This window comes from Rhopilema esculentum, chromosome 21, assembly GCF_057945365.1.
Source record: "Rhopilema esculentum isolate cy_ngs chromosome 21, ASM5794536v1, whole genome shotgun sequence".
Taxonomy (NCBI): domain Eukaryota; kingdom Metazoa; phylum Cnidaria; class Scyphozoa; order Rhizostomeae; family Rhizostomatidae; genus Rhopilema; species Rhopilema esculentum.
In genome coordinates, this window is record NC_142835.1 from 1252341 (window position 1) to 1279258 (window position 26918).

The following is a 26918-nucleotide window of genomic DNA, read 5'->3' on the forward strand; positions in this document are numbered from 1 at the left end:
AATGTCAGCGGATAAAACTTGGGAGAGCTCTACATCCTACAAAAATGTCTCAAACAATGTGCAAAAATAGTTTTGTTCCGATAGAGTTTTTAAAAGTTTATTTTGCTATCTATTTTGCACTCCGAATAATCAAAATTTGTTTACAAATCACAATGTCTCGAGTTGTCTAATTTGTTTACAAGTCAAAATATATCTCGGGATGATTCAGTTGCAAAACAATGTTAGGGCAAATCCTTACTGCAGTGACTAGGCTCATCCGAACCGTCGAAGCAATCGTTTCTACCATCACAATAGTGAGAGCTTGGATAGCATCCACTGTTGTCTTTGCATGGTGAAAGACCCGAAGAGCACCTGAGTGGTGTCGTGGAGAGTGGAGTTCTCTGCGTTGTGTCTGAGGAAAGCAAAACAAAATTTAAGGTAGAAGCGATTGCTATGAGCTGCAAAAAATATAAATTGAAATACTTAATGTTCGACTACATTCAAGAACCTGATTCTAATTATTGCTCACAATTATAAAAGATTTTAAATGATAACTTAAAAATTACTTTTTACATTTTTGTATTTAAAGCCTACTGTTCCATGATTCGTGGACAATTTGCTTCCGTTACTGCGCAGGCGCTAGATGGTCGATAGCATTTATCAAGTAACCTCCTATCTTTAATCTGCTTCATGTAAAGGAAAATGCAAATTTTTTATCGAGAAATGCCAAACCGATGTGTTACTGTAAATTATGGCAACTTTGCAAAAACTAGAGAAGAAATAATCGTCTTATATGAATCCCCTTTTTGGCGATGAGAGGGCAAAAATAAATGAATGAATTTGTCAAGGTCAGGCATTGCTCAAGACATTGACCTCAACGGCTGGGTTTTCAATGCTTTGTTCAGCGAGTTACTGGATGCACGTCACCAAACACAAACGCTAGGCATTCATTACAACAAATAATCTACCATCAAAACCCACAACTCCACAGATAATTAATCGTTCAATTTTCACAATTCTTTGCTATGAGCTCAGTAGGCTGAGAACTTAGTAGCCAGCTTTCAAAAAACCTCATAAAAACGTCATAAAAAGTTTTAACATTTTCAGAATTTTCTACTTCTACCGTTTGGCCTGAAAAAGACACCAAGAATTACCCAGAAAAAGTGTATAATCAGTTAAGTATACTAGAAGTTGATTGAAATATGGTCAATAAAAGATTTGACATTTGCCAATGGTATTTTGTTATTTTGGAGTGGTTTTTCAAGTTTAGAACCGATAACAATTTGCGATGATTTGATGGGGAAACAGCCTTTGTGCATGTAGCTATTACTCAAACAATTGGTAGCAGATTTAACTGATATTGCACATTCAAAGGTATTTCATGACGCTCTTTCAGGTTATTTGGTCTAAATCCAAAAATACCAGAAAGATATCTTTATGTCGATGTTGGCCAGACCTGTTCAAAAGGGAGACAGCAGTAAACTGGTCACAGTAAACTGATCTGAAGAACGTCATACGACATATGGTAGTTTTCGTTAAGAACCTACAGTTAAGGCAATTGACTTCATCCGACCAATCATGACAGTCGTTATCCCCGTCACAACGCCAAATTCTAGCTATGCAGCGACCATTGCGACATCTGAACTCACTTGCACGACAGGTACTGTCTGAAAAAGAAATAACATCAAACACTAATGATCCTCTGAAAGGGAGTAAATTTATACATATAGTCACCTGGTGATCGCATTAACGTGAACTACTGAGTATCAAATTAAAACCGTCCTGTTTTATACGCCAAATAGTGTGTACAGCGCTGCCTACACGGCACCCTGCACTCTATGACAGACCGGTAAACAACAATTTTCATGAAATATATATATAAAGACTTGTCGAGCCTAGCCAGCAAACTCAGTGTTTTTTACTAGCGTGCAAGTGTATTATATACATACCCTCCTGAAGTTCACGTTGGAAAAACCCCTTACACGTTGGGAAACGATTTCTCGCGATTAACAAAGCACTCTCCTGTCGGAAAAAGCCCCCCTGCTATGGAAAAATCCCCCCTGCTATGGAAAAAGCCTCCCGCGATGGAAATGTTCTCCTTCTCAACAAATTTGATAATGGTTGGATGTAAGAAATGACCGGGCAGGTTAATTGAACAAAGAACTGACTTGGTCTTCCGATATTAATTTTAATTGTTTTGCTGCTTCACAAATACTCTACATTCATGCAAAATCATCTCAATATATTTTCTAGGGGATAATATTTCAAAGGGTGTAAGTGTAGATGGCGGATATGCTCTTGCCTCGTTTTGGCTAACGATACATTGGAACGGTAAAGCAAAGACACTCACTGCATTCTCGTTCATCAGAACCGTCGCTACAGTCCTTGTCTCCGTCACAAAGCCACCTTCTAGGAATACAGCGACCATTGTTGCATTTGAACTGCGATGCTGAACATGTGCTGTATTCTACAAAAACGGAACGCAAGATTATTTACACATATGACTTGTCAATATGCAAATTAAGTAAGAAGAATAAGATTGACTGATTGCATGCTAACACTTTCAATTTTCATCCAATAAGTCGGATTTTAGAAGTCAGATAGTCGGATAGCAAAAATAGCATCATCGGACAATTGAAACAAAACAAAGATACTGCTGCATATGTTCATTTCAATGGCCTTTTTGAGAAGAAAAGTCGTCAGCTACTCTACCGGCAATAATGATATGATTTATGTTGTTCATATGATGATATATCTATTCTATCTAAACTTCAACTGAAAGCATTAAACATTTTATTCTCTGGTCCTGGTGTCTGATAGGATTCTTCAATGTCTAATTTCGGTTCTAATCAGCAAAGTTAATCGGACTACTTTGTAAAATAATCAACATTGTACAAGGGGAGGGGTCAGAATTTTAGAAACAACAGTGATATATTGGTAAGAAAGCTTTAGTGCGGTTTTGTCTGTTTTGTATGCGATCAAGGGAAGGCGTTCCAACTAAATTGTTAATGAAATTGACGTTAACGAATCCGTACACGAAATTGTTAACAAATTTCAAAAGATATGGAGTTTTGGACGAAAGCCTGTAAAAAACACATCATTCTTGAAATTTGGGAGATTCTTAGTGTTAACTTCCTAGTTTGTTTGTAAATATCAGATTGTTCATCCTCTTCTTGAATGACTGAGATCTGGGAAGGCAGTCAAAGAGAGCCTACGTTCAAAAAAAACTATTGAGTAAAAGATGTGACAGTTTATGACATATTAAGAATACACTTTCTACAGAGCACGAAAAGTGACATAGAGGCTGAGCAGGTGAAAAAATAAAAACATATAAAAAGAAAAATTTCTGAAATAATAGCACAGTTATAAACAATTATAGACATACCACAATTTCTTTCGTCGGAGAAATCATGGCAATCGTTGTCATAGTCACATCTCCAGCGTTTCGGAATGCAATTATTGTTGTCACATTTGAATTCGCTTGGGCTGCAGGTTCCATCTAGACAAACAACGTAAAGGACAATCTTTCAGGACTGATGTAAAAATGGGAAGAACGAGGGGATCTGACAGTGGCCTTGATAGAATGAAAGTGTTTTCAAAATGCTTGCTAGTCTTGCGAGAGCCCTTTGAAAAGAATTGCTTACAGAGACAGTTGATATATCAACAAAATTATCAAAGAAAAAACGTTTGGAAGGAGAAAGAAAAAGAAGGATCACACTTTTCTGACTCAAGACCTTCGCATACAAGTCTTTAAGATATAAAACGTTGCCATGACGCTCACCTGTTGTCACGCATTCACCTTTATTCATCCTGGTCCCCGCAGGGCAAATACAGTGTCGAGTGCCCCCCGAGACAACCTCAATAAGATTGTCAGGGCATGAGCAATTGACTCCACTTGGAGACTGTAGGCATAGGTACGCGCACTTGGCCGTGGCACATTGGCTTGTTCCTGGAAATAAGACACGTCTGTAATACACACACGGTACTGGAACAACTATTAAAAACAATTTTTAAAAATTTGTTTGAAACAATTCCCTGCAAAAGTGTTGTCTAGTTTCTGGTTTCTGTACGACAGTGCGAATGGGTTGAATACCCTTACATCAAAAAATGCACTTTGTTCCTTCTGCCAGAAACCACGTATGCTGATGTTAAGCCTTGCCTCTTCTGATTTGTTGGAATTCTTTGGGAGATTTTCACCACTGAGATGTTGTAGAGGTGGCTCAATTCTAACATCGTTAGAAATTAATAATCATCATTCACTAAGAAGCCAGCTTGCAACTGACTGGAGGTGCAATTATATTCAGTAGCAAATGGATAGTATCAAATTGATAACAAATTGATATTAATTGATTAATTGATTGGTATGATTGATTGATTGATTGATTGATTGATTGATTGATTGATTGATTGATTGATTGATTGATTGATTGATTGATTCACTCACTCACTCATTCACTCATTCATTCATTCATTCATTCATTCATTCATAATTAATTAATTGATAAATTAAATAATTCATTCATTCACTCATTCATATAACCGTTCGTTCGTTCGTTCGTTCGTTCGTTCGTTCGTTCGTTCGTTCGTTCGTTCGTTCGTTCGTTCGTTCGTTCGTTCGTTCGTTCGTTCGTTCGTTCGTTCGTTCGTTCGTTCGTTCGTTCGTTCGTTCGTTCGTTCGTTCGTTCGTTCGTTCGTTCGTTCGTTCGTTCGTTCGTTCGTTCGTTCGTTCGTTCGTTCGTTCGTTCGTTCGTTCGTTCGTTCATTCATTCATTCATTCATTCATTCATTCATCCACTTATTAATTCATTATCGAGTCAAACAGCGGCAAAGTTGTAGCATGCTTCAGTTAAAACTGTCCCTTACCTTGCTGGGACGACGGCCCAAATGCCTTTAATTCCATAATGCCTCTAGCATTGTACTGGATTGTTCGTCTGTCATTCGACGATATCTTTGATCCTCTTTCGATGGTGCTGAGAGACCAGTCATCCCAATATATGTAATTGCCAAGAACAGAAATTCCATACGGGTGTCTGACGTTGTAGTTAAACAGAGTCTACAAACGAGTATGAGTATTGTGTTATAATTAGTAAAATAAAAATATGAACATAAAGTGAGTAATCGTTGTGCTCAGGAATATAAAAATTTTCCATCTTTGCAAATGATTATTTAGTACCATCTTTACTGCGATAATCATGTCGTAGAGCGTGAACGAGAACAAAAGACATATTGCCTATTAGTGAGTTATTTTACATCACTTTCAAGTAACGTTAATGAGGTAAATTCTATCACTGCTGGCATCAAAATAAGAAAATCTATGCAGTGTGCCTTTCAACTACATAACAGCTTTTAGGGTAATAACAAGTGGGTGTCCTTTATCAATGAATTCGAGAACCTTGCCCTTTAGCATGTTGCCAAAATGTCCTAATCTTGCCTGTTTAGACTCTTCATTTGGTTGACCGGAATTCTACCCTTTGAAGCAATAGCAAAACACACTCTAGTGGAAAATGTTACATTAAATCAGGTTATTTCTATTCCAGATAGTTACACTAATAAATTGCTTTTGTATATTGCTAAATTGCTAAATTTAAAGTTGGGCTCTCAAACGATAGTAGTCACTAGAAGGCGAGGCGAGATCATTAGAAGACAAAAAGTGATCTCTGAAACAAAAGAGGTATAAAGAAAAGCCCCTTGGCAAGTAAAGAAAAACGGAATTAAAAAGCACTCACATCTATGCAGAGAAAAGATCAACACTTTCATTTCAATATATAAAAGTTTTGGGAAAATAGCCTAGAAATGGTGCTGATAGCAGGTTAACGCCTCCGAGCTTCAAGCGAAATGGTAGCATTATAAATGAAAGCAACTTGTTGGCTTTATGTCAGTCCTATTTAACATTTCATGTTATACATAAAAAATTCTCTCATAATTAAACGCAGAAATGGGTGAGCGAGAAACAACTTTTTCTGGTGCATTTTACAATCAACATTTAATATTTAACTTTTTATGTACCTGTTTTAACACTACCATTTGGACTTATATGCCGTCTTGTAGCACTTCAGTAAAGTAACCTAAACCAGTCATAAATAGACAGTTTCTTCCTATAACACCCCACGGCGAGAAATCGAGGTTAATCTTTGGCACAGTTTAGCATGTCATTATTCTATTTGTAATCCATAGATATTCAAATGCCTGCACATTGAAACAAGACCCCCAGTTACAGCGGTAAAATAACAAATCTCCACCAACCTGCCTGTTGCTTCCATCAAAATTAGCTACTTCAATCCTGTCCTTTCCAGCGTCCGTCCAGTATATCCGCGAGCCAGTGATGTCAACTGTCACTCCATTAGGCCATACAAGATCTGACCCAACAACCACTTTGCGGTTGGTACCGTCCATGTTGGCGCTTTCTATTCTTGCAGAGCTGCCCCAGTCCGTCCAAAACAGGATTCTGTAGAGCGGTATTTGGTTAGAATAGTTAAACAATTTGTAACTACGCATCTACATCGTGAAAATGAAAACCACAGAAATTGCAAAAATTTATTTCAACTTCAAAACAGAATTTTCTCATGAATTCCTGTAAAATATCAAACAAAGTCCTCGTCGGTAAAAGAACAAACTTTAGGCCACTGTACGCTAGATTTTGTCAAATGTCTGGAAAACTGTTATTTATTTTTCTGTATACATTAAAATTTTGGGACACGAAAACATTTTCGGCCACGAAAACATTTTCGGACAATACGAATTTCGGACAGTTAAAGTCGGACAGTTAAAGTCGGACAGTTAAAGTCGGACAGTTAAAGTCGGACAGTTAAAGTCGGACAGTTAAAGTCGGACAGTTAAAGTCGGACAGTTAAAGTCGGACAGTTAAAGTCGGACAGTTAAAGTCGGACAGTTAAAGTCTCGGATAAAATTTTGTTGGAAAGTTTGATCGTCCGAAAGTTTGGATTATAACGTAACAAAGATTAAACGATTTTGTAGAAGGCCTGCGACAGAGCACGCAAAAATTCGATTTTAAGGTTTTTTCGTGTTACTCTAGCATTTTTTTCATAAAATTAAAATATCACCAAAAAGCCATCAATACAAGTCATTAAACGAACCCTTTCACTGGATTCAGAGCAATGCCCCGAGGACGGCCAAGGTTTTCTGTAAACAACACTTTAGAGACTTTCATATCCGGCATGCTTAAGATCGGATAAGCTCTCACGACACCGATTTGTTTCATTCCAGTGTCTGTCCAGTAAACATTCTCACCCAACCAGTCGTACGCGATTGACTCTACATGAGACCTTGATTCGTTGAAGCCACTGATCTCCTGAACATAGCTAGCTGCAAGACAAAAACACAAGTAGATGAGGAAATTTCCAAGGAACAAACAACAAAAAGGATAGCAATGGAACTGGGAGGGGCTGGCTTCTGGAAGGAACGAAACTGAGCCTGTAAATGTGGTCTGACGAAGTTAAAGGCTTGAAAAGAAACGTCTGCCGGCCAGACTAAACTTAAACTAACATTTCTGCATTAGCCTTGCCTTCATACTTTTCTACCTGACCCAGGTAATGATGGTCTGCAAGTATCACCACAATTTTGATGTATGTAAAAATGATTGCTTACACCTCCTCTGATGTAGTTATACACACTTTATTTAACAAATTCTCCACAATAATTTCATATGAGTGTTTTCTTCCTCGCTCTGTTGGTGTTCAAAGGACGGTCAAAACTACAGCCAAAACCATGATACCAAGGTAAAATGTGATGTGCTCACAAGTTTAAGCCATTTTTAGCTTTGAAACTGATGCATAAATAAGGGATTCATTTCATCTCGGTTGCAAATAAATGAAAGTTCTTTGCATCGATTTCGGGGTTCTAATAAGTAATATCAAGACCATTTCATGTATCATGTTCATTTTCTGGTCAAACTGCCTGCTGTGAAACATCTAGATTGAAGGTAAATTCTGGATACAAACTCTGGTAAAAAATGCCCTCATTAAGCTTCCTTGTGTGTTCTGATCCATAGATGTGGAAACACAGGCATGCACATAAATTTTGTTGTTAGCTTTTTAGCAAAGTTTTGAAACTTTTCAGTCGAAGGAGAGTTGGCAATCAATAGGCAATCCATGTTTTTTTCTCTTCAGGGCTGATTGTGATATGGACTGACAGTAACTCATCCATCACATTTCTGCACCATCTGCATTTCATTTCATGAAGTTGTGGAAAACTATTTTGATGCTGTATTACTTAGCTTCGACAATGAAAATGTTAAATAATTTGCTTCAATTGTCTTCAAATGCTTCAATTTATTTTGACCATACTCGTGCAAGAACAAATTGAATGCGTTGCAACAAATTATTTGCAATGAAAGTGTAACTTACAGCCATTAAGATGAATACGATTGATTTTGTCTGTTGTAATATCAGCCCAGAACAAAACATTCCTTTTGTAGTCGTAGTCCAATGCAATTGCGTTCTTCAGACCGGGGATATTGAAGCTAATATCTCTGTTTGGCAAACCCAGATCAAGTCTATGCAGAGACGTCCGCTTGGCATACCATATAAAGCTGGTAGGATCTAAATTACAAAAATAAGTTACAAAAATAAGTTACAAAAATAAGTACAAAAATAAGTTACAAAAATAAGTTACAAAGTTACGAAAATAACTCATCGAAAGCAGTGAACGCGCTAGAAAATAACCCAAATCATGAAAGGCTATGTTATACGGGAATCTGCAACAAGGATACGTTTTATGTTTTTATATGATCGACAAGGAGGGCAAACAAATGTTATAAACATATTATAAATGGTAGAGATATGGCGGAAAACTTGTAAAGGAAACAGGATGGCAGAAGCGGGCATTTTGTGAAATTTTGAAAAGCTACATGGCAAGCAATGCTTATGGCATGAAATTTTATGCAATGTTACACATTAGTCAAGAAATAATATGTAGAAAAGTTAGCTAACAGGGATGCAATGAAAGCCCGAAAATAGTTGGAGCAATTTGGCAAATAAAATATCTATATGACAAGGAAGCTACTGTGAGCAGTATTGCAGGAGCATCAGTTGTATGGCGGATACATAAATAGTAGAAAAAATAGGAAGACAGCGAAATGAAGTAGAAGTGCCAAGGAAAGAAAGATTACAAGCGGCAGAAGCCTAGGACAGAACAATTCAAGCAACAGATGGATAGAAATCTTACTGTTGAGAGGGCAAGCCGTTGGGGTTGGTGAATAGTACTTTTCTAATCCTCCGGAACATGTGTCTCCAGAAATCTTCCGGAACCTGAAGTGCAAAAATTTGAAATATCTTTACGTTAAGGCCTGAAAAGACAGCAGAGTAAATACTGATAACGCTCATAGGCTTTCTACAAACGTCTTTTCATCTAGCAGTCTTGGTACACCAAGCTAAAATTTCGCATAACTTCAGTAGCATCCCACTCTCCCCCTTGAAACAATTTTGAATAACAACTGTTTCAAAGCTTGAAATTCAACCAATGTCTAACTCTTTCAGCTCGGGTAAGTAATAGCAGGGGCGTAGTTGGAATTTTTATAGACCAGGAAAATCAAGTTTTCAGGGGCACACCATTTTGATGCTGATTGTTTCTAGTTGTCATCACTTAAAATATAATGGCAAAGAGTGTCGCTGAGGCAACGCGGGGCCTCACTTCGTTTGCTTTTTCTCAAGAATCTGATGTTACAAATGATAAAAGCTTAAAAGGAAGAAAAACCCAAGGGACCCACAAGAAGAGTTTCGAGGGGCCTACGGGGGAATTTCCCGCTTCCCGGTGGGCCACCACGCCACTTATAGGCTTTACAACCAACTTTGTTTTGGGAGGAGAGGGGGATATTTCTGTATCTTACGGCCGGAAACTTTTACTTCATCAAAATCTTTTATTAACCGCGGGGTGTTCCAAGGACTTTTGGCAAGGACCCTACGTGTTTTGCTAAACATGTAGCATAACCTCTGTTACAGGGATACGAGAACCAGGAGCGTCATGGCCTCAGCTTTATAGAGGAAAAGGCAGAGGTAGCTAACAATCTAACAACAGGGAGTATTGAAGCTGGGGTCTTTTCAACCTTTGACAAAAACTCAACAAATCCTTACACAGCATTTTAGCCTACAGCAGATACCTTTTTGTTAGAATGACCTACTGTATGTTAACGATAAGTGAGAGTTAAATAATGCAAGGCTATAAACTATACATAATCTAAATTCCTTTTTGATCCCCGGAATGCAGTAATGCACTGTTTTGAATACCTGCTTTTCGTAATTTTTCATTGCATCAACTTTATGGTTTAAAGTAATGAGATGGTGGAAAAGACATATACTGAGTTGAGACGGGGCTTAATGGATATCTTAAAGATCTTACCCTTTCGTCCTATTATAAAACATGCCAGGCCTGCAGTTGGAGGGCGGCTTGGCTGGGTCATAATAATCACCAGGATCATCAATACATCGGGTTCTAAACCAGTCTGTGGATTCCATGTAACCGTAGTCGCTAAAAATAAAGAGACAAGCTGACATCACAATCCAAAAGCACAAAACAAGATTCAAATAGCCACATTAAATGCTAAACAGCCATACTTCAATTGGTTTTACCAAAAACCATGCTTCAATTGGCTGCATATAACTTCTACTTCTATGTCTTTTTACCTTTAATCTTAGACTGAATGATAAATTCAATTCAACTTTAATGACAAACTGCAATTCAACTCAACTTACCATTCAAAGTCTTCTCTTACACAAGGACAATTATATGTAAACACAGGTCGATCGTAATTTTTCCCATTGAAACAAAGCTCTTTTGGCGCCCTCTTTTCAAACATTTGTCTTTTTCCAAGAAGACAATTGTCAGTATCGTTTGCTGGGTCAACCATGGTCCAGTTTTTATACTGGTTTGATGTACAAGGTTGGCCTGTAGAAAAAATAACGGTTCAGAATAGCTGAAGGCCTTCAAAATCTAAAATAATATTATATGAAATAATAAAACAATAAAATAATATAAAATTTAGGTGTCATTAGAGGTTACAAAGGCTGGGAAATAAAATTTTGTAGGGATAGTATTGTAAATCACATCGGAGACATTCGCAGGGGCAAAAAATCTCAATTAGGTATTCGACAGTTTAGAGTGGTTTGGCCAATAGACTTGGTTGTGGTTGCGAAGCGACACATCCACGGGCATGGTATAAAGTTTCTTGTCACTATAACTGACCAAAAGTTTACAAGACCTCAAAATAAAAGAGCGTGAACTTTATGTTAGAAGATGGTATCGATAAAGGGTTTCATTGAGAGGAAATTAGAATATACGTTTTGTGACGATTTCGTTAATCTTACGGAGAGATATGTTAGAGGATAGGTGCCCTTTTCTAGATAGGGATGCAGTTCATTACAAGTCAGGCTGTATAATGAAATCGTCTTATGCATCAAGGAAATAAATAAACATATTTTGTCATGCAATCGATTCGAGAAAAAAGAAAATGCATTCGGTATAGGCATTTGGCAATGCCGACCTAAATGACGAGCCGGATAAGGTCAAGGGCTTTTCATACCAACCTTGTTTCTTGTTTATTGTCGGCAGGCTAGAACTATCGGCAGAATTGGCTAATTCAAAACTTTAGACTTCTTGATCAATCAGTTAGTCGCCTATTTGACTCTTCACATTCTCGATACCTCACACTCTTCTTGGTCATTATTTTTCGCTGATTTTTTATAAAAGCCCCCTACCCCAACCCCACCTACCCCAACAAAAACGTCTAAAAAGTCTTGGCTTGCGTCCACCCAATCCCTTCGTCATAAATGCATGGCCCCTTTAGGAAAATTAAGTTTGCTAATACTGCTCATTATATTTCAGTTTATAAAAAAGCTAATTTATTTTGCCAACCAGTAGACTCACTAACACAGGGATTGCCAAACTTAATAGTCTCCGTTGTCGACAAAATTTTCCTGACCAACGGCCTCTTAAGGTTGGTACTCTTGTGTCGACCTTGCCTGCGCTGGAATAAAAGGATGGTAAACAGAAATGCTACAAACCTAGGACATCCTTCATGTCCACTTGAATCAGAAACCAGGAATGCCTTTGCGAGTAGGACCCAAAGATGGTGAAAATAGTTGTTGTCTCTCCTGGTTCGGTGAGAAGTCCATAAACTCTAGTTTTCACATTTGAAAATTTGAAGGAGTTCCATGTCTCTCCATCGTCCCATGAGTACCTATATTTCAAAGAATGAAAATTACTGTTTTCCAGTCACTCATTAGGTGCTCGATGCCGTATAGACATAGCCGCACACGCTGAACAGGACGGTTCTAAGTTGCTACTCGGAGTTTCACGCTTAATACAATTATCAGGCAACTGAAATACATGAACTGCTACCAGCAGAATGACTTTTACTTCAGAATTTTAAAGTTTAGGAACACAGCAATGCGTTTAGATTGAATAGAAAAATGAAAAAAACTATCTTGAATGCCATTAATAGGTTATTTCGACCCGACTTTCATGACTTTTTCAGAGCTATAAAAAATCAACATACAATCACTGCCAAAATTACTTGGAACCCCAGCACTTTGCGCTGTGCTTTTCTATTTTTCATTTGTTTTCTGAATAAAGGTTGAAAGTATAGGAAGATATCAAACAAGGCACACGAAAAAGCGTACTCCATAACCCCTCTCTTTTTTCTAAAGTAAATCAACGTTGTTCTTCGGGGGAGAGGGGGATGGCTGAATTTGCCTTTTAAAACTGACATTAGCGTTCCAAGACTTTTGGCAGTGATTGTACGTACAATTTATCTAAATGACAAATGCCATTCAACATTTGCGAAAAGGAGTAAAGAATTGAAATTTTGTATTAATGACACTGAATAATGTAAAAGATGAGGGAAGGTTAAGATATGAAAGAAAATCTCACAATAATGAGTCAGCAAGCCCATATCGTTTGATGGCGACTATCATACCACCATGGTCAGCAAAACGATAAAACCAGTGACCTTTGAGGACCTTGAAAGTACAAAGAAACCGATTATACAATGGTACAGAATTTGAATAATTGATAAATAAAGTAAGGGGATTACAGTCACGTCCCTTTGCCATCGATTCTAACCGTACTAAGTGACTGCTAGTCAGTTGCAATTAGTTTATTTACTAACGTAACGTATTCACTTTGTAATTTAAAGAGTATGAAAACGTTATGCCCTTTAAATTAACTGAACATTCACGTATATTCTCTCTATTCGACTATTTTTACCTTCAAAACAAACAGTATATTTTGCTGCAACTTGCATGCGAAGTTAATTTTGCCTCGAAACGTTGCATATACTGACCTCTCTCCACCTTGCACCACCATCCGCTGACAAATATACATTTGGATACGTTTGCAGGCTTTGTCCAAGAGACCCTAATGAAAACGAGGCAATGACAACATGTAATAAGAAGCTGTCTTTGAAAATTAGAAACTTTAGAGACTTCCCATAGAGTAAATATCCAATTATGAGTTTTTCGAGTTAACGACGCAATTATCAACCTTCGTTGCTGAAAGATGGTGTTAAATGAAACATTTTGTTGTTGGATGGAATGCTTATGAAAAGTAGCAAGTTGTAGATAAATATGCAATATGTATATGTTTTAAAAGTTTACAAAACTCTTTGAAGTATTGATTCTATACTAGATGATTAAGCTGAAGGTCTTAAATACAGTTTGAGCAATAACCCGATCATATGCAGAAGAAAAAGAAATTAAAGAAGAACAATATTGGATAGTATACTAGGACCTTACCTTGTGCTATGATTAATCCGGGTGATGACTTCTTCGAAAGCATTGGTTGGAATGTTGAATATATACTGTATGTACCATAACTTTGAGAGAGGTGTAGTGAACAGCCACGCTGTGATGTGAAAAAGGGCTATTAGTAGTGCTTCGGTGTATCAGAGCAGAATTTCATGACAGCAGCCTTATGCCAACGCCAATGAAAGTTTCAGATTAGAGTGATGATTCTGCGTGGTATTCTAGCTTTTAACATGTGATCATCTGTGTCTGACGTACGCAACGGGTCGTTCTGCTAGGTAATTTTTCCTTTTGAAAAGTGGGCTGACAATGATGGCTTAATTAGGTATGCAGAATTATGCAGAAGAATGAAAAAAATTTTTAACAAAAAAACTCACAGATAATTCGCAATTCGTTGGCCTTCCGTATGAATCGACCTTAGGGGCAGACACATTCATCCACTCGCCGCCTTTATCGAAAGTAATCAGCGTCTTCAGCTTGCGATGACCCGGTCGAGCATTGGTCAGCTGGGTCGCAATGTACACTCCATATATACCCTCGACGCGGTACAGGTCGATAAACGATTGGTTCAGACTTGACCTTTGAAAAGAACCACAAATCTTGCCTTTACTCAAAATTAGACAGGTCAAAGCTATCTCAGAGCGCTCATAAACAGGGAAGAATTCTACAGATTGAATCTTCATATAGCTGATAACTAAAGACAAAAGTGAAATTTATCCTGTCTGTCTGGACAGCTTCAACCTTTAAATGCATTAAACTTTCATGATTAAAATATAACTTTTTTCAAGCTACTGTAAGAACTTTTGCTATAAATAATAAGGAAACGATGATTCTTACTTAATTCAGAATGGCTTTTAGTGACTTAATTTGTTTATGTATATATAAATTAAAGTCAGAAAATGCAGCGATCGTTGGAATCAAGGAAATCAAAAATCAAGGGAATCAAGAAGTGAAGGAATCAGAAACTTGGGAAATAAAAAAATTAAGGGAATCAGGAACTTGGGGAATCAGGAATCAAGGGAATCAGGAATCAAGGGAATCAAGAAGTGAAGGAATCAGAAACTTAGGAAATAAAAAAATTAAGGGAATCAGGAGCTTGGGGAATCAGGAATCAAGGGAATCAGAGTTATACAGCATATGTTTTTCAATAACAAAATAAGCTGAAACAGGAAGTGCTTTTTACCTGACAGGCAAAGTTGGGTTGTAATCCTTGTTGTGATACAGAATTCTCTCCAAAGACTCGCTGAAAACAAGGCCTGTTCGATCAGAAATATAGAGCGAGGCACTAGAATTGTGGTCGACTGCCACAAACAATTGATCTTCAGATGCATCTCCGAATACGTAGCTCTGTAAAAGAAATGTTTGTTTTGTGAATTACTTCAACAACTTCTGCAAAGATTCATTAATAAGGCAACTGCCTTTATGAATGCCATTGCTGACTGCTAGTACTTACGACTGGATATTTTAGCATTACTGGCAATTTTCTTGCATACTCTTGCATCCGAATTAACATGTAAGAAATCGCTAATTTCATAAAACTATCGGTAGAGCTTCTTTGACATAATAAGCCATTTAGTTACATGCGTTCAACTACAATCTTACATATTATTGATGACTACTTTAGGATACATCTTCAAAACAAGAAATCAAGAAATGTGTGAAAATCGTGGCACCTTCAAATCGAAGAAAAACGGTGCGAAACTGAAAGATCTCTTCGAGTTCAAGATACAACAGAAACATATCGCAATCTTACCAAGGCAGGGTCTTTTCTTTCTTGCGGAATTTGGGCCATTCTAAAACTGTTTCGTTTGTACGAGATTTGTATATGAACACCACCCATTGTAGTCTGAAAACGATGAGTTTCCGATTGTTCAAATGCAGGAATTATATAGAAAATAGCATATGATTTATTTAAAATACAAAAAGGTATGTAATACAAAAAAACATAATTCAAAGTGTGCAAAATTTGATATGTAGGTTTAAAATCAATAGAATGTTTCATTTTAAATCCAAATTATGCAGAGATATCTTAAGTCTATGTTACAACCTTGTATGTCCTTGGGACTAAGTCACTTTATAAACAAAAAGAAGTTATACAGATTAAGACTGACATGATGCCCACTTTTGCATGACGCCCACGATCTAGTATATATATTTTTGGATTGTGTATTCTAAATCAAGTTAGAAAAGGTCTAGACAAGCTTATCATATCATATCATGACATCCATATCAACAGCCTGAACTCCTTAATTTTATACAAATTTCTGGCCTCAAGAAAGCTGACGTGTTAGTTACTAAGCATATGCCAAGTAAGACTTACATTGCGTTGAGATACGAACATGTATTTGTCTTGCAAGTCAAAATCTTCGACGTTGGTGATCAGTGTCCTTGGATACCAATACCAGTAGTTGTATCGCATAATTGTCGAACGTTGGCCTAAAGACAGGGTGATAATTACAAACGACTTAACTGCTTATCAAACTGCATAATGATGACGTAAAAGCAGCTAAAATACCTGAAAAAGCAGTGTCAAGCAATACCTAAAAAACATGCTTTTGCACAAGTAATCAGGAAAAAATTTACAATTCTCATGTGAAATTCGAGACAGTTAGGTTTGGATTTAATATGACAGCATATGTACTTGGTGGTCCAGCTTAGGATGGGGAGTTGAGCAATGCCGGTCAGTACCAGAAGATAACATGATGTAGAAGCCAGAGTTTAGAGTACCCAAATTTTCAAAAGCCATATTAAGCATTTGTCGTGATAAAGTTTCAGACCTATGAGAATAAACCGGGATTAAAAGCATCTGAAAGTTTTTTGCCCCTGCTCTAACGAAAGCCTTTTTCTCAAAAAGAAGGAACAAGCAGTAGCGTAGTGAGGGGGAACCAAGAGGGGGCGGACGCCCCCCCCCTCCCCCACATCTCTTTGAAAAAGGGCGTTTTTGGCTTCCCAAAGAGTGTTGGATCCAATTTTTTTTCGCTCAACTCGCCTTTTCCCCCTCCCAATCTTATCACCCTGCACACATGGGCCACGTCACTGGGAACAAATAATGTATTGCTCTATAAAAATGCCTATTAGAAATAGTTCAAGAAAGTTGATTCAAGACAGGTGACTAAAAGTGCTGTTAAGTGAGACAGTTTACATAAAAAGAATCGATGTGTTCCATCGAGGAACTTTAGCTCTTTATCAATTTTGAACATTAATCAGTAAAATGTTACGGCAGTTTGTTTAGGGCTAGTATTTACTGAATCGTGTCAAAATCGTCGATTGTAGATCATGTCCGTCGCGATTTGAAGCAAACCGCAAAATAATAGCAAACCACATCGTCTAAATGCGAATCATTGGTTTGAGGCCATTATATTCACTTGTCTTAATGTTTTCGGCAGATGGAATAGTCTAAGATAATCTGACTCAGTTCAGAATACTCCTATAAAGAGGTTTGGTTATTAAGGAGGTTCGAATATTGGTACTTCTGAGCAATCTTACTTAAGAAGTTTCTTGATATTACTTAATTATTTAATAAACAAGTAAGAACGATCTGATTAAATCATGTTGTATAAAAATTGAAGCTAAGCCGCAACTGGTACCTGTCTGCCATATCCAATGCCTTTGAGGACAACAAATATCATTCATTAAGACCTGCAGTTGCTTAGCAATAATTTGAAAAATAAAATTTTATGGCAACTGGGTGGAATTCAAAACAAAGGAAAAGGCACCAGCAACAGAAATTGTAAACTTTAGAAAAAGTAGTTTCCAACTGGTTCAATTAACTGGTTTATTTAGATAGGGCTTCAAGGGGTTCCATCCTAAAAAGTTAGATGGGGGTATTCTGTAGGCAACTTCTAAAAGTCATAGCCAGTGACACACCTATTACTTTAACCAATAAACTTGCATTTGTGTTAAAAACAATCTGTAGTGCATTTTGAAATCAATCAAACTATTCACTGACTCTAAAAGGCTGATAGAAATTGTACATTGTAAAAGTAAAGGGGAAGCTTACATCGCCAAGTAAGACATTTACCCAAGCAAACATGTACTGGCTTGTTAATGGGGTCTGAAATTTATAAAGAAAGCCTGCCTTCCCCAAACGCCTTCAAAACCACCCCTCGCTATTAGCCTAACTTATTAGCCTGGTAATAAGCCTAATCTGCTCAGTATTTGCCTAATTTAGGGTGCAAAAAAGTCAAGGTCTGCACAAATACTAACCTACTTATATATTCTGCCATCCTTACCTATCAACACATTATTAACTGTAGATCTTCAAACTGGTCTCCCTCACATAAGCCCCTCTTGAATAACCCCTCACCCAGGAAGAAAAATTTTTACATGCCAATTTTTGCATTTCAATAAGCCCCCATTGAAGCTTAATCCACATCAGACTGAAATATATTCCATTTTAGTCCAAGGTTGATAACACATTAAATCAGCTAATGAAAAAACCTAAAATAATGTGACATTGATGAAGAGACCACCTAAGAAAATCAAAGCATCAAATTTTAGACTGAAACATCTTTTTGTGCTTTATTTTATACATTGGTTTGATACTTTAGATATAAATATTAAGGAAAAATGCAAATGAAATGAACTAGAAAATTTATGAAAAGATACGGAATGAGCTAATTAGTATGGCAACTTGGAGACCAAATGATAAGTCAAATGATAAGCTTTGATTGTAGCACGGAAAACAGAAACATCATATTAAAGTACTTTACATACAACGTTCTTCAGCGATACATACAACAAACAATGTTGGATTATGACCAGTGGTAACAGAAATTATATCCAGATGTGCAATCGATGATAATGCAAGAGAAAGAATGTCTGATTGGTTTCTTGTTTTCTACCAATCAGAGGCTGCTAGTTTCTCACCTAGTTGAAAAGACCAAGAGAGAAGAGGAACTCTTTCTTTTGACATAAGTTGATATGAATATGGTAAAAATTAATGCAGATACTACTTTTAAGCTTACCAGGTAAACGTCTTTCAACATAGAACTGGCTTGAATAGTCATATGGTTGTATCCCCCTGAAAAAGCAAGACAATGTGGTTCATTTCCAATCCACATGTTTGAGGTAAAAAAGCCTAATGTTGAAAACTTAACTGCATGTTAATAATAACTAAAAGCAAATATTTATATCTTAAGCAAATTTACTGACCTAAATCAACAATTTTGCTTGACCAAGAGAAAGAAAGTCAACCAGTCTCTTGTAGAAAGTCAAGAGAAAGAAAGTCAAACATCACTTAAAATATTCAAGGCTTAGGGCAAAGAACAGCTAATTCTCTCTATCTCTGAATTGTTAGCCTGCAACTTTCAAATCAAGATCTTTACCACTGTTCTTAGCTTTCAATAACAACAGAGGTAAGCTTCCATTACAAGTTACTGCTTGATCAAGCTCTCTGAATTTTTTGAAACAAAAGATAAAAGCAATGGTTTTGAGAAAAGTAGAAGTCAAATTCCTTACCAGTAAAATGATCTGACATAATTAGATTTGAACAACCAGGATGCCCCGAAATTTTTGGAGACATACAACTAAAAAAGTAAGAGATAAGGAATCTGAATGAATTAACCAACAATCCTGTGTATTTGACTACCTTTAATTTGATGCAAACACTTAATTATAGTATCAATGAAATCTTTAGCAAATGGCTTTATGAAGACAAGGTGGATTCCCAGTGTGGGGAATCATATTTGTGAAATTTTCAGTTTAATACCCTGCTTAGATTTGTGTTGGCTATGGAAAACTTCACACAAAATAAAATTTCTGGCTAAAAACTTTGGTGGTAGTTCAAGTAAATAAATCAAGCAAAAATATAGCTATCAGCTATAAACAGTAGCATAGCCAGGGTGGTATAAGAATTAGAGGACAACGGCAAATTGAGCAAGGGGAAATGGGGGTCCACACCCTTTAAAATGTTTTTGCCATTGGGGGTGGGCATATACCCTCTTTTGCCTCCTTCTCGCTAGGCTACTGGCTATAAACATGATATCATATCATCATAATTTATTTCTTAATACTGGTTAAAAGCCATAAACAAATTCAAGGTTATAATGCAATGGATTCTTGCAATAAAGTTGGCTTCACCATATCAGTAAACTCAGAAAGAGTTCAGTACCTTGTTCATTGGATGATCTTCATCATAGGCCAAGAGATATCTGTAGTATGTTGGGTGAAATTTAATTTTGGTTGGTGTGAACGGGACTCTAACAGTCCTGAAAGTATTGCAGCCATCAGAGGAAATAAATATGTACTTGTGGAACTTGGCAGTGATTATGTAGTGTTGATTATTAATGGGACTTGGATAGTAGTCATTCAAAACAGGCAATGTCCCATTGACAATAAACTTGTGTGTTATGTTCAAAAAATTTTTTCCATAATCTGTGGAGACATAAAAATAGTTTGGTCGCTTTGGTGATGGGGTTGGATCCCGCATCAATACAAGCATCACAGAACTATTGGAACCAGCCCAATGAACTTCTGCAACATAATGGCTGTCATTGAAATGGAACTGCAAAAAGAAAAGGATGCTTAAATTTAATGATAAATAAGTTTAGGCTTGTTATTTATATGTCTATTTAAAAGTAATATTGGCCTAAAAAGTTAACTGATATAAAGCGATTTTACAAAAGAAATGGAAATAGGGTTTTTTCAACATAGCATCTATAGTGAAATGTTCTCACTGCAGCAGCAAATTCTAGTGCAATGTACAGAAAAGCTTAACTTTGAAAATTGCATAGTTCCCAGCCTGACAGTACACAAATACAGGCAACTTTCATCATATGATTAAATTCAACATGAAGATTCCAATTCTATGATTACTTTTGACAAAGGTCTGTTGATAGTGAGATGCAACATCAATGATGTCAACTCTGAGCTGGAGCTATATAAAATTGTAGATTTCAACATATTTGTTGCCAAAATACCGTTCACTATTCTTCAAACCCATTTAGGCACATTTTCTTCATTTTCATTAAAAGGCACATTGTACTGGTTACAACTGAGCGATAAATCTAACAAGTTAATTATCAACATCAGTTGATTCTTTAGGTACAAAAGGGTATGACAATGACTTTATTGATGATAATGTTTATCCAGATCAATCTTTGAAAAAAATAGTACACTGAAGTTCTATTAGAAAGGATCTGTTGATAGAAATGAGGCATAGATTAAACCAAAAAACTTAATCAAGCCATATTTTCTAAATTTGTCAGGCTTTTTTGCTGGCATTGTCAGGTTGAATGACTTATGTATACAACAAATGCTTGAAAATTAAAATTTTGTAAATATTAATGCATTTTATGGGAGGATAAAGATCACATTTCCGTGGCTGAACAGCAGCAAACAATAAACAAGTATGACAGCCCATTAAATTACACGAAATGAAACGTTAGAAACTACTAATGTTTGTTACGTAACAAAACGTAAACATCATTGTCGCAAACGACAGCGCCTAGCGGAACTATACGTTTCGAATTCTGCTGATGCATTACATGGAAGCATTGAGTCATTATTTTGGATGACGATATTAATTGCAAATCAATTCCTTCGTTGTAGTACCAAAAGAAAACGAGTCATTCTGTATAACTACTATCAGTCTAAGTTGATGCTTGTCTTGTACTATAATTCATTTATCAATATGATAGGTATTGACATGCAAACATAGGAATGACAGACAGGTCGCAGTTCATAGTCGTGAGGTAAAATAATACGCATAAAGCTGTTTTTGTTTTCATTCGATATTATTTAACGCAACTGCGCTTGAGTTGTAAACTTAACAAAAGACCGTCTAACATCTAAAAGACAGCATACCTTGTTTTTACTCGGTGTTCCTGGAGTTGATCTTTTTGCTCTTTTTCTTGCTTCGGTGAAAATGTTTTGAAATGAACCGACATCGGGTTCATGCTTAGGCCAGTTCGAGAGCTCCTCTCTGCTATCGATAGTAATAACATCCCTCCTCTCGCCTGGTTCTGGTCCATTTCTTGCAAATCGCAGCGTCTTTTTTAATTCTTTCCATTTTACACCTTCACATATAGTTGTGGCGAGGACGACAAGAAATATTGATTTCAAAATGTACATGTCTCCAAATAAACTTCCTCTTCGATTAGAATGTTCCCTCGATGGCCGCTGCGTTGCAACTATATAATACTGCGCAATAGACAAGTCATGTGCAATGGGATGATTCCCCCCCCCCCCCCCCTATTTATATGGCCCCCATGTCAGGGCCGCCGGACGCAGGTTTGAACAGGAGGGCCAAAACGAATCAAAAGGGCACGAATATTTTTTATCCGAAACATTAGTAAGTGTCAAAATGGTACAGATTTCACGGTAATTTAGACTTTTATAAAAATAATGACACACGTTGGACATAGTGAAATTTATCTTCGCTGAAAGCAGACATGGCTATTTACTCCATTTAGGGACCACTCACTCTTGATCATAATTAATTGTATAGCTTCCCATCTCATGTCAACCAAAGTTTTTGAGAGTGTAAATCTTTCTTCCATGTATCATTTAGGCCTCTATTACAATACGCTGTACCTGTTTTCCTTATAATTTGCATTGTAAGTGGATTTGGCCCCGGGTAAGAAGCAGGCACACACTCTTCTTTCTACGTGTGGCAGGCGTAATATGCTCAACAAAAGTTCAGATTTATTGCAACATACCAACGAATCCAACCCAAAATATGAACTGAAAGGAATTTTCAAATTCTTAGTCTCTAAATACTTTCAAAGCCCATTCGAATAATGATTTTGATTTTCTCACTTTTCTTATGTTTAAATAATTAAGTCCCCCTTGGCATTCGCGCCTTTCCATCACCACTTGACATGGGCTCCGAAAAAGGTTGAAAAGTGGGGGGGCCAAGGGAAAATTTAACACCCATAACAAAAGATTTTGAAAAAAACTCTATTGTTTTGCAAAAAAGTGGGGGGGGGGCCAAGGCCCCCCCGGCCCCCCCCCCCTTCGTCGGAGGCCCTGCTTGAACACATAAACTTGTTCGCCTCCGTTGAATATTTTTTGAAAGCTACCAAATTTTATGTTTAAGTCATCTTAACGCAATCGGCTGAAGGTGCGAGCACATTCTTCACTGCCGTAGCAAAATTAATTTGCAACATTGATTAGGTTTGTCTCATCAGTCTTATGAACGAAACAAGTTTTAGCTCTCCTTAGACTTGATCCCGGCGGGCTCAGTCAGTTGGTCAAACGTATTACATGTGAGTTTCGAAAACTTTGAGAAAGGGTAGTCTGGAAGCTAGAATTCTAGGACATAGAATCTTGAAAATAGGGTTGCTTTTTTAATCAGTCAGAGGAAACACAAAAGGGATTTACAGATATGATGTACAGATAATTGTTTAAGTAAACCAACGGCATATTGAAGTACAACTAATTTTGCAGTAGCAGCTAGTCTTGTATATTGTTCTAATCCTAGATAAGAAATTTAAGTCTTTGTTTAAGTCTTTGCTAGCATGCACTCATTGCAGGGACACAACTTGTTCATTTCTTCATAAAAAGTGAGCAATATAATGCAGTTATAGTTTTGCACCATAAGGGATTGTTGTTAAAATCAAATTTAGTGAACTCTGCTTTTTGATAGACCTAGATATAAGTTTAGGAAAAAGAATGATTCAAACATGAATTGGTATCAAAAATTCCTGCTCAAGCTTGAATATTCACAGTGAGTTACACAATTTTGGCAAAGTCAAAGAATAGGGTACATTTAACGCAACCCAGAATCAGAGATAGTGTTCCAGTTTCTACTTTCAGGAACACACACAATATACATTGGACCATTTGCCTGTGCCCACCGAGGACTTGACGCGGACCTTTTAGTGATTCATTTGTTGATGAAAATATTGTTTTACGACTAGTTTTGTCTGTCGTGCATCGTGTTTGTGGTTCGTTATCGTTAACAAGGATGTCTTTCGATGTTTGCTTCAGTCCATTTTGTTTGTCATCGTGCCATTGCTATTTTAGTTTTTTTTAGTCATTTGCTGTTAATTTATATCCTTAGGGTTTTGTGTGCGTCACTCATGTTGTTAAAAACGTATTTTTTTCAGTGCAAGTCCAGTCTAGTCGAAATTTTCGTTGAATGAAGTCGTTATTTTGTAATTGTTGGTTGCTGCTAATTATACGATCGCTTTTGTTTGTTTGTTTGTAACCTTATTTTGATTCGATATTTTTTCTAGCTATACATATATATATGGATATATACACATACAACTAATCTAAATCGAATCTACTGTATAACAAATGAAGAGGAAATAACTAAGGAAATAAATACGTACATACATAAGCTAAATATTTGAAGCAACTTGGAAATGAATGGACAAATATTACAGGATATCGATATCATTATATTTGCAAACGTTGCATTTACAGCTAGGACCATCCCATCTTGTTATCATACGTTCATATCGCTATTGAAGAATCTCGGTTTTTTTAGAAACGTTATTGCGAGCTGGAGTCTGATTTATGAGCTTTACCTGTCCTGTAAAATATGCTATTTTACAATATACTAAAGAAACTTTTTTCGTGAAACTGGCAGTCTCCTTCGCAATTAATATTGTTCATCGCAGGAGCTTGCACTTTTTGCATCAAGACCAAGTGAAAGTTTAAGGAAATTTCAGTGAATGGTCCTCCAACAACGCCCAGATTCAAGTTATTTTACTTAGCTTCTAAAGGCAGAATACATGGCAATGAAAAAATACACGCAATATATTTTTCAAAAAGGGGCACTTGTTTTTACTTTTTGCAAACAGGGGGGCCTGTGCTTCCGTGGTCCCCCTTGCTCCGGCGACCCTGATATGTGTTTGTCTCACGATGCAAATGAGAATAATCTCCAACAAGCCCAGCTTAACGACCAGAGTTTCAGCAAAGTAGTCAAATTAAAGAGGTTAGGATTTCCTAACCCCCCCCCCCCCCCTCTATTTTGTGTGGACTCCAGACAAGCAGCTGTCTGCCTACTGGACTTGTTGGGAAGATTTGTTTATTTTTTTTTATTTTTGACTTGATTTATTGTTATTCAAAGTTTATTGTTGACAGAGTTTTGGTGAAATCAATTGTTATCTTTTTTAAAAGGGCACATTTGCCTCCTCTGCCCCTCCTGGTCAAAGGCAAGGGGGGCGCTGCCACTCCGGCGTCCCTGCCCATGGTGCAAAGACCGAATGTTCGAACAACCAGAGCCCATACGGCATAGCGTTCGATGGCGATCAGCTAAGTGGCAGTTTCTCTATCAACGTTATTTCGCTTTGTTTTTTTACGTCGTTTATCACTATCATACTCACTCAGGGATGTGCCGATTGGGGGGACGTGGGCGGGAGGACGCCCCCCGATGTCTGCAAACTTCAAGTAAGTTGGTCATGCAGCTGAAACCTTAGCATTAGTTATGAAGTTTGACCAAATTTCAACCTGTAATTCATTCATTTTATTGGTCATGGTTGGTCATTGGTCAAAAGTCAAAGACAAATTAAGAACAAGCTGAGGCTGAGCTATTGAAAAATTGTAATTTTGAACAACGTTTTAGCTAATAAACGTGGACTTTTAGCCATTTTTGGATGCTTTTTTGGCAAATATTCAAACTTTTCGGAAAATGAAGGTTTTCCACTTTGTTGGCAAATAAGGCCTGAAAACCTCCCTTAAGCGAAAAAGCTAGCAATCGCAATGCTTACAGCCTATTAATTTAAAACCAAATTAAGAACGATCCGGAAAAAACAGTCAACCTGACCTGATCTCGAATTCACTGGTTCGTCAAAAAAGAGTGTATTGCAAATAACTTGCTATCTTATAATCAATCTTACCTTTTGCAAAATTGACGTGTCCCCCCAGTCAGCCCCATCCCCCCCCCCCCATGGCTGTAGCAGGATCTTTATCGAAGAAGTGTGAAGAAGAGAAAAGAACTTCGTTTATGTTTTCTGTCTCATCATCAAAATCAAAAGTCCACAAATTGACTACGTGCAACAATATATATCCTAAAGTTGAGTGCGTGATAAACACGATAAAGAGGCTAATACTGAAAAGGAGAATATTCCTATTACATGGCGTCGCTACTGAGTGGGTAAGATTTTAAAAGGGGATCCAGAAAATCACGAGATGAGGCACCACATCAGCTAAATTCAGGGACGGATTTAATCAGTAATTTATCAGTATTTATCTTCTTATCAGTAGCGTAGCGGGGGTGGGGGGGGGGAGATATTCCCAAATGTATTTCAAGCTAATCTCAAGGGCGTCGTCGCAAAGATTTTCTGCTCGCTTACCCCGCAGGAAAGCCTCTGTGTTTAGTAATATCCCCTCGTTTTGGGGTTTGTATGGAAAAGTCTTTAACGCTCTTTAGACATTCCTGATAAAATAAAAAATAAAATGCTAAAGCAGTCCAATCCTTAAAAAAACTGGATTCTAAAATGCTTTGCGCCAAGGAAAACGGACTTGGTTAAAAACTTTTGAATACTGTTAATTTATTTAGATATTTGATTACAACTTTGGAGAATCTCTTTTTACACGTAGAGATTCCTCGCCTTACACAATTCAGGATATAAACGTTAGTGGAATTGTGAAGGAAATAGACAGGTGTAGAATATGGTCAGCCACCTATGACGTTGAATAGAGGGAAATTGCAACTTAAAAATGCCATGGTTTTGTCGAACACATTTACACAATGGGTGTTTTTCCAAACTCTTAGTGGAGTGATCAGCAAAAATATCTTCCTCTTTGGCCTACCAATCACAGTTAAAAATCAAATTTTAAATATGGGCATTTCCATCATTTACCAGTGACCAAAATTAGTGTCTAACACATTGTTGCTTAAATCAGCCCCTGCATAGATATCACCCCATATCAAACTAAATCGTTACTGTCGTCAGCATTAATTTATGTTGTGTTCTGTTCAACGTTTTGCACCAAAGCTACGTTTATTGTTTGGATGTGACCTTCGAACGTACAGAAATCTATACACTTGCTCCTGATTGGTTAATATCGGCACACCAGAATGAGGAGAGGGGCGTACTGAAACAGACTCTCTCTTATTTGATAAAAAGTGAGTCTGGTACTCAAGGTAATTTTCAAGATACCTGCAGAAGATCAAAATAAAATGGCAGTTAGGAGAAGGAATTACTAGAAGCTGGGAGTTATCTCTCAAATGTCCTTTTACTCAAGCCTGTCCCCCTTGCCCCTTGGTCGTTTTGGCGTCCCTGCCCC

At 37.2% G+C, this 26918-nt stretch overlaps 1 protein-coding gene across 1 annotated transcript in view; it reads right to left on the reverse strand.

Annotated features, from left to right (window-relative positions):
- The window catches only part of LOC135684591 (sortilin-related receptor), a 29764-nt gene extending 7892 nt beyond the window's left edge, over positions 1-21872 (reverse strand). Inside the window, exons 1-24 of the mRNA XM_065200222.2 lie at positions 21540-21872; positions 19846-20238; positions 19194-19261; positions 18701-18756; positions 16054-16169; positions 15487-15579; positions 14917-15080; positions 14111-14312; positions 13725-13833; positions 13274-13347; positions 12862-12950; positions 11994-12169; positions 10686-10878; positions 10333-10461; positions 9163-9245; positions 8343-8537; positions 7074-7302; positions 6223-6424; positions 4843-5032; positions 3761-3928; positions 3365-3478; positions 2330-2446; positions 1527-1646; positions 239-391 (exon numbers count right to left, since the gene is read on the reverse strand). Of these exons, the coding sequence (XP_065056294.2) occupies positions 239-391; positions 1527-1646; positions 2330-2446; positions 3365-3478; positions 3761-3928; positions 4843-5032; positions 6223-6424; positions 7074-7302; positions 8343-8537; positions 9163-9245; positions 10333-10461; positions 10686-10878; positions 11994-12169; positions 12862-12950; positions 13274-13347; positions 13725-13833; positions 14111-14312; positions 14917-15080; positions 15487-15579; positions 16054-16169; positions 18701-18756; positions 19194-19261; positions 19846-20238; positions 21540-21806 (3700 nt within the window). The 5' untranslated portion in view covers positions 21807-21872. The remainder of the gene's footprint in view (positions 1-238; positions 392-1526; positions 1647-2329; positions 2447-3364; positions 3479-3760; positions 3929-4842; positions 5033-6222; positions 6425-7073; positions 7303-8342; positions 8538-9162; positions 9246-10332; positions 10462-10685; positions 10879-11993; positions 12170-12861; positions 12951-13273; positions 13348-13724; positions 13834-14110; positions 14313-14916; positions 15081-15486; positions 15580-16053; positions 16170-18700; positions 18757-19193; positions 19262-19845; positions 20239-21539) is intronic.
- Positions 21873-26918: the final 5046 nt, after the last annotated feature.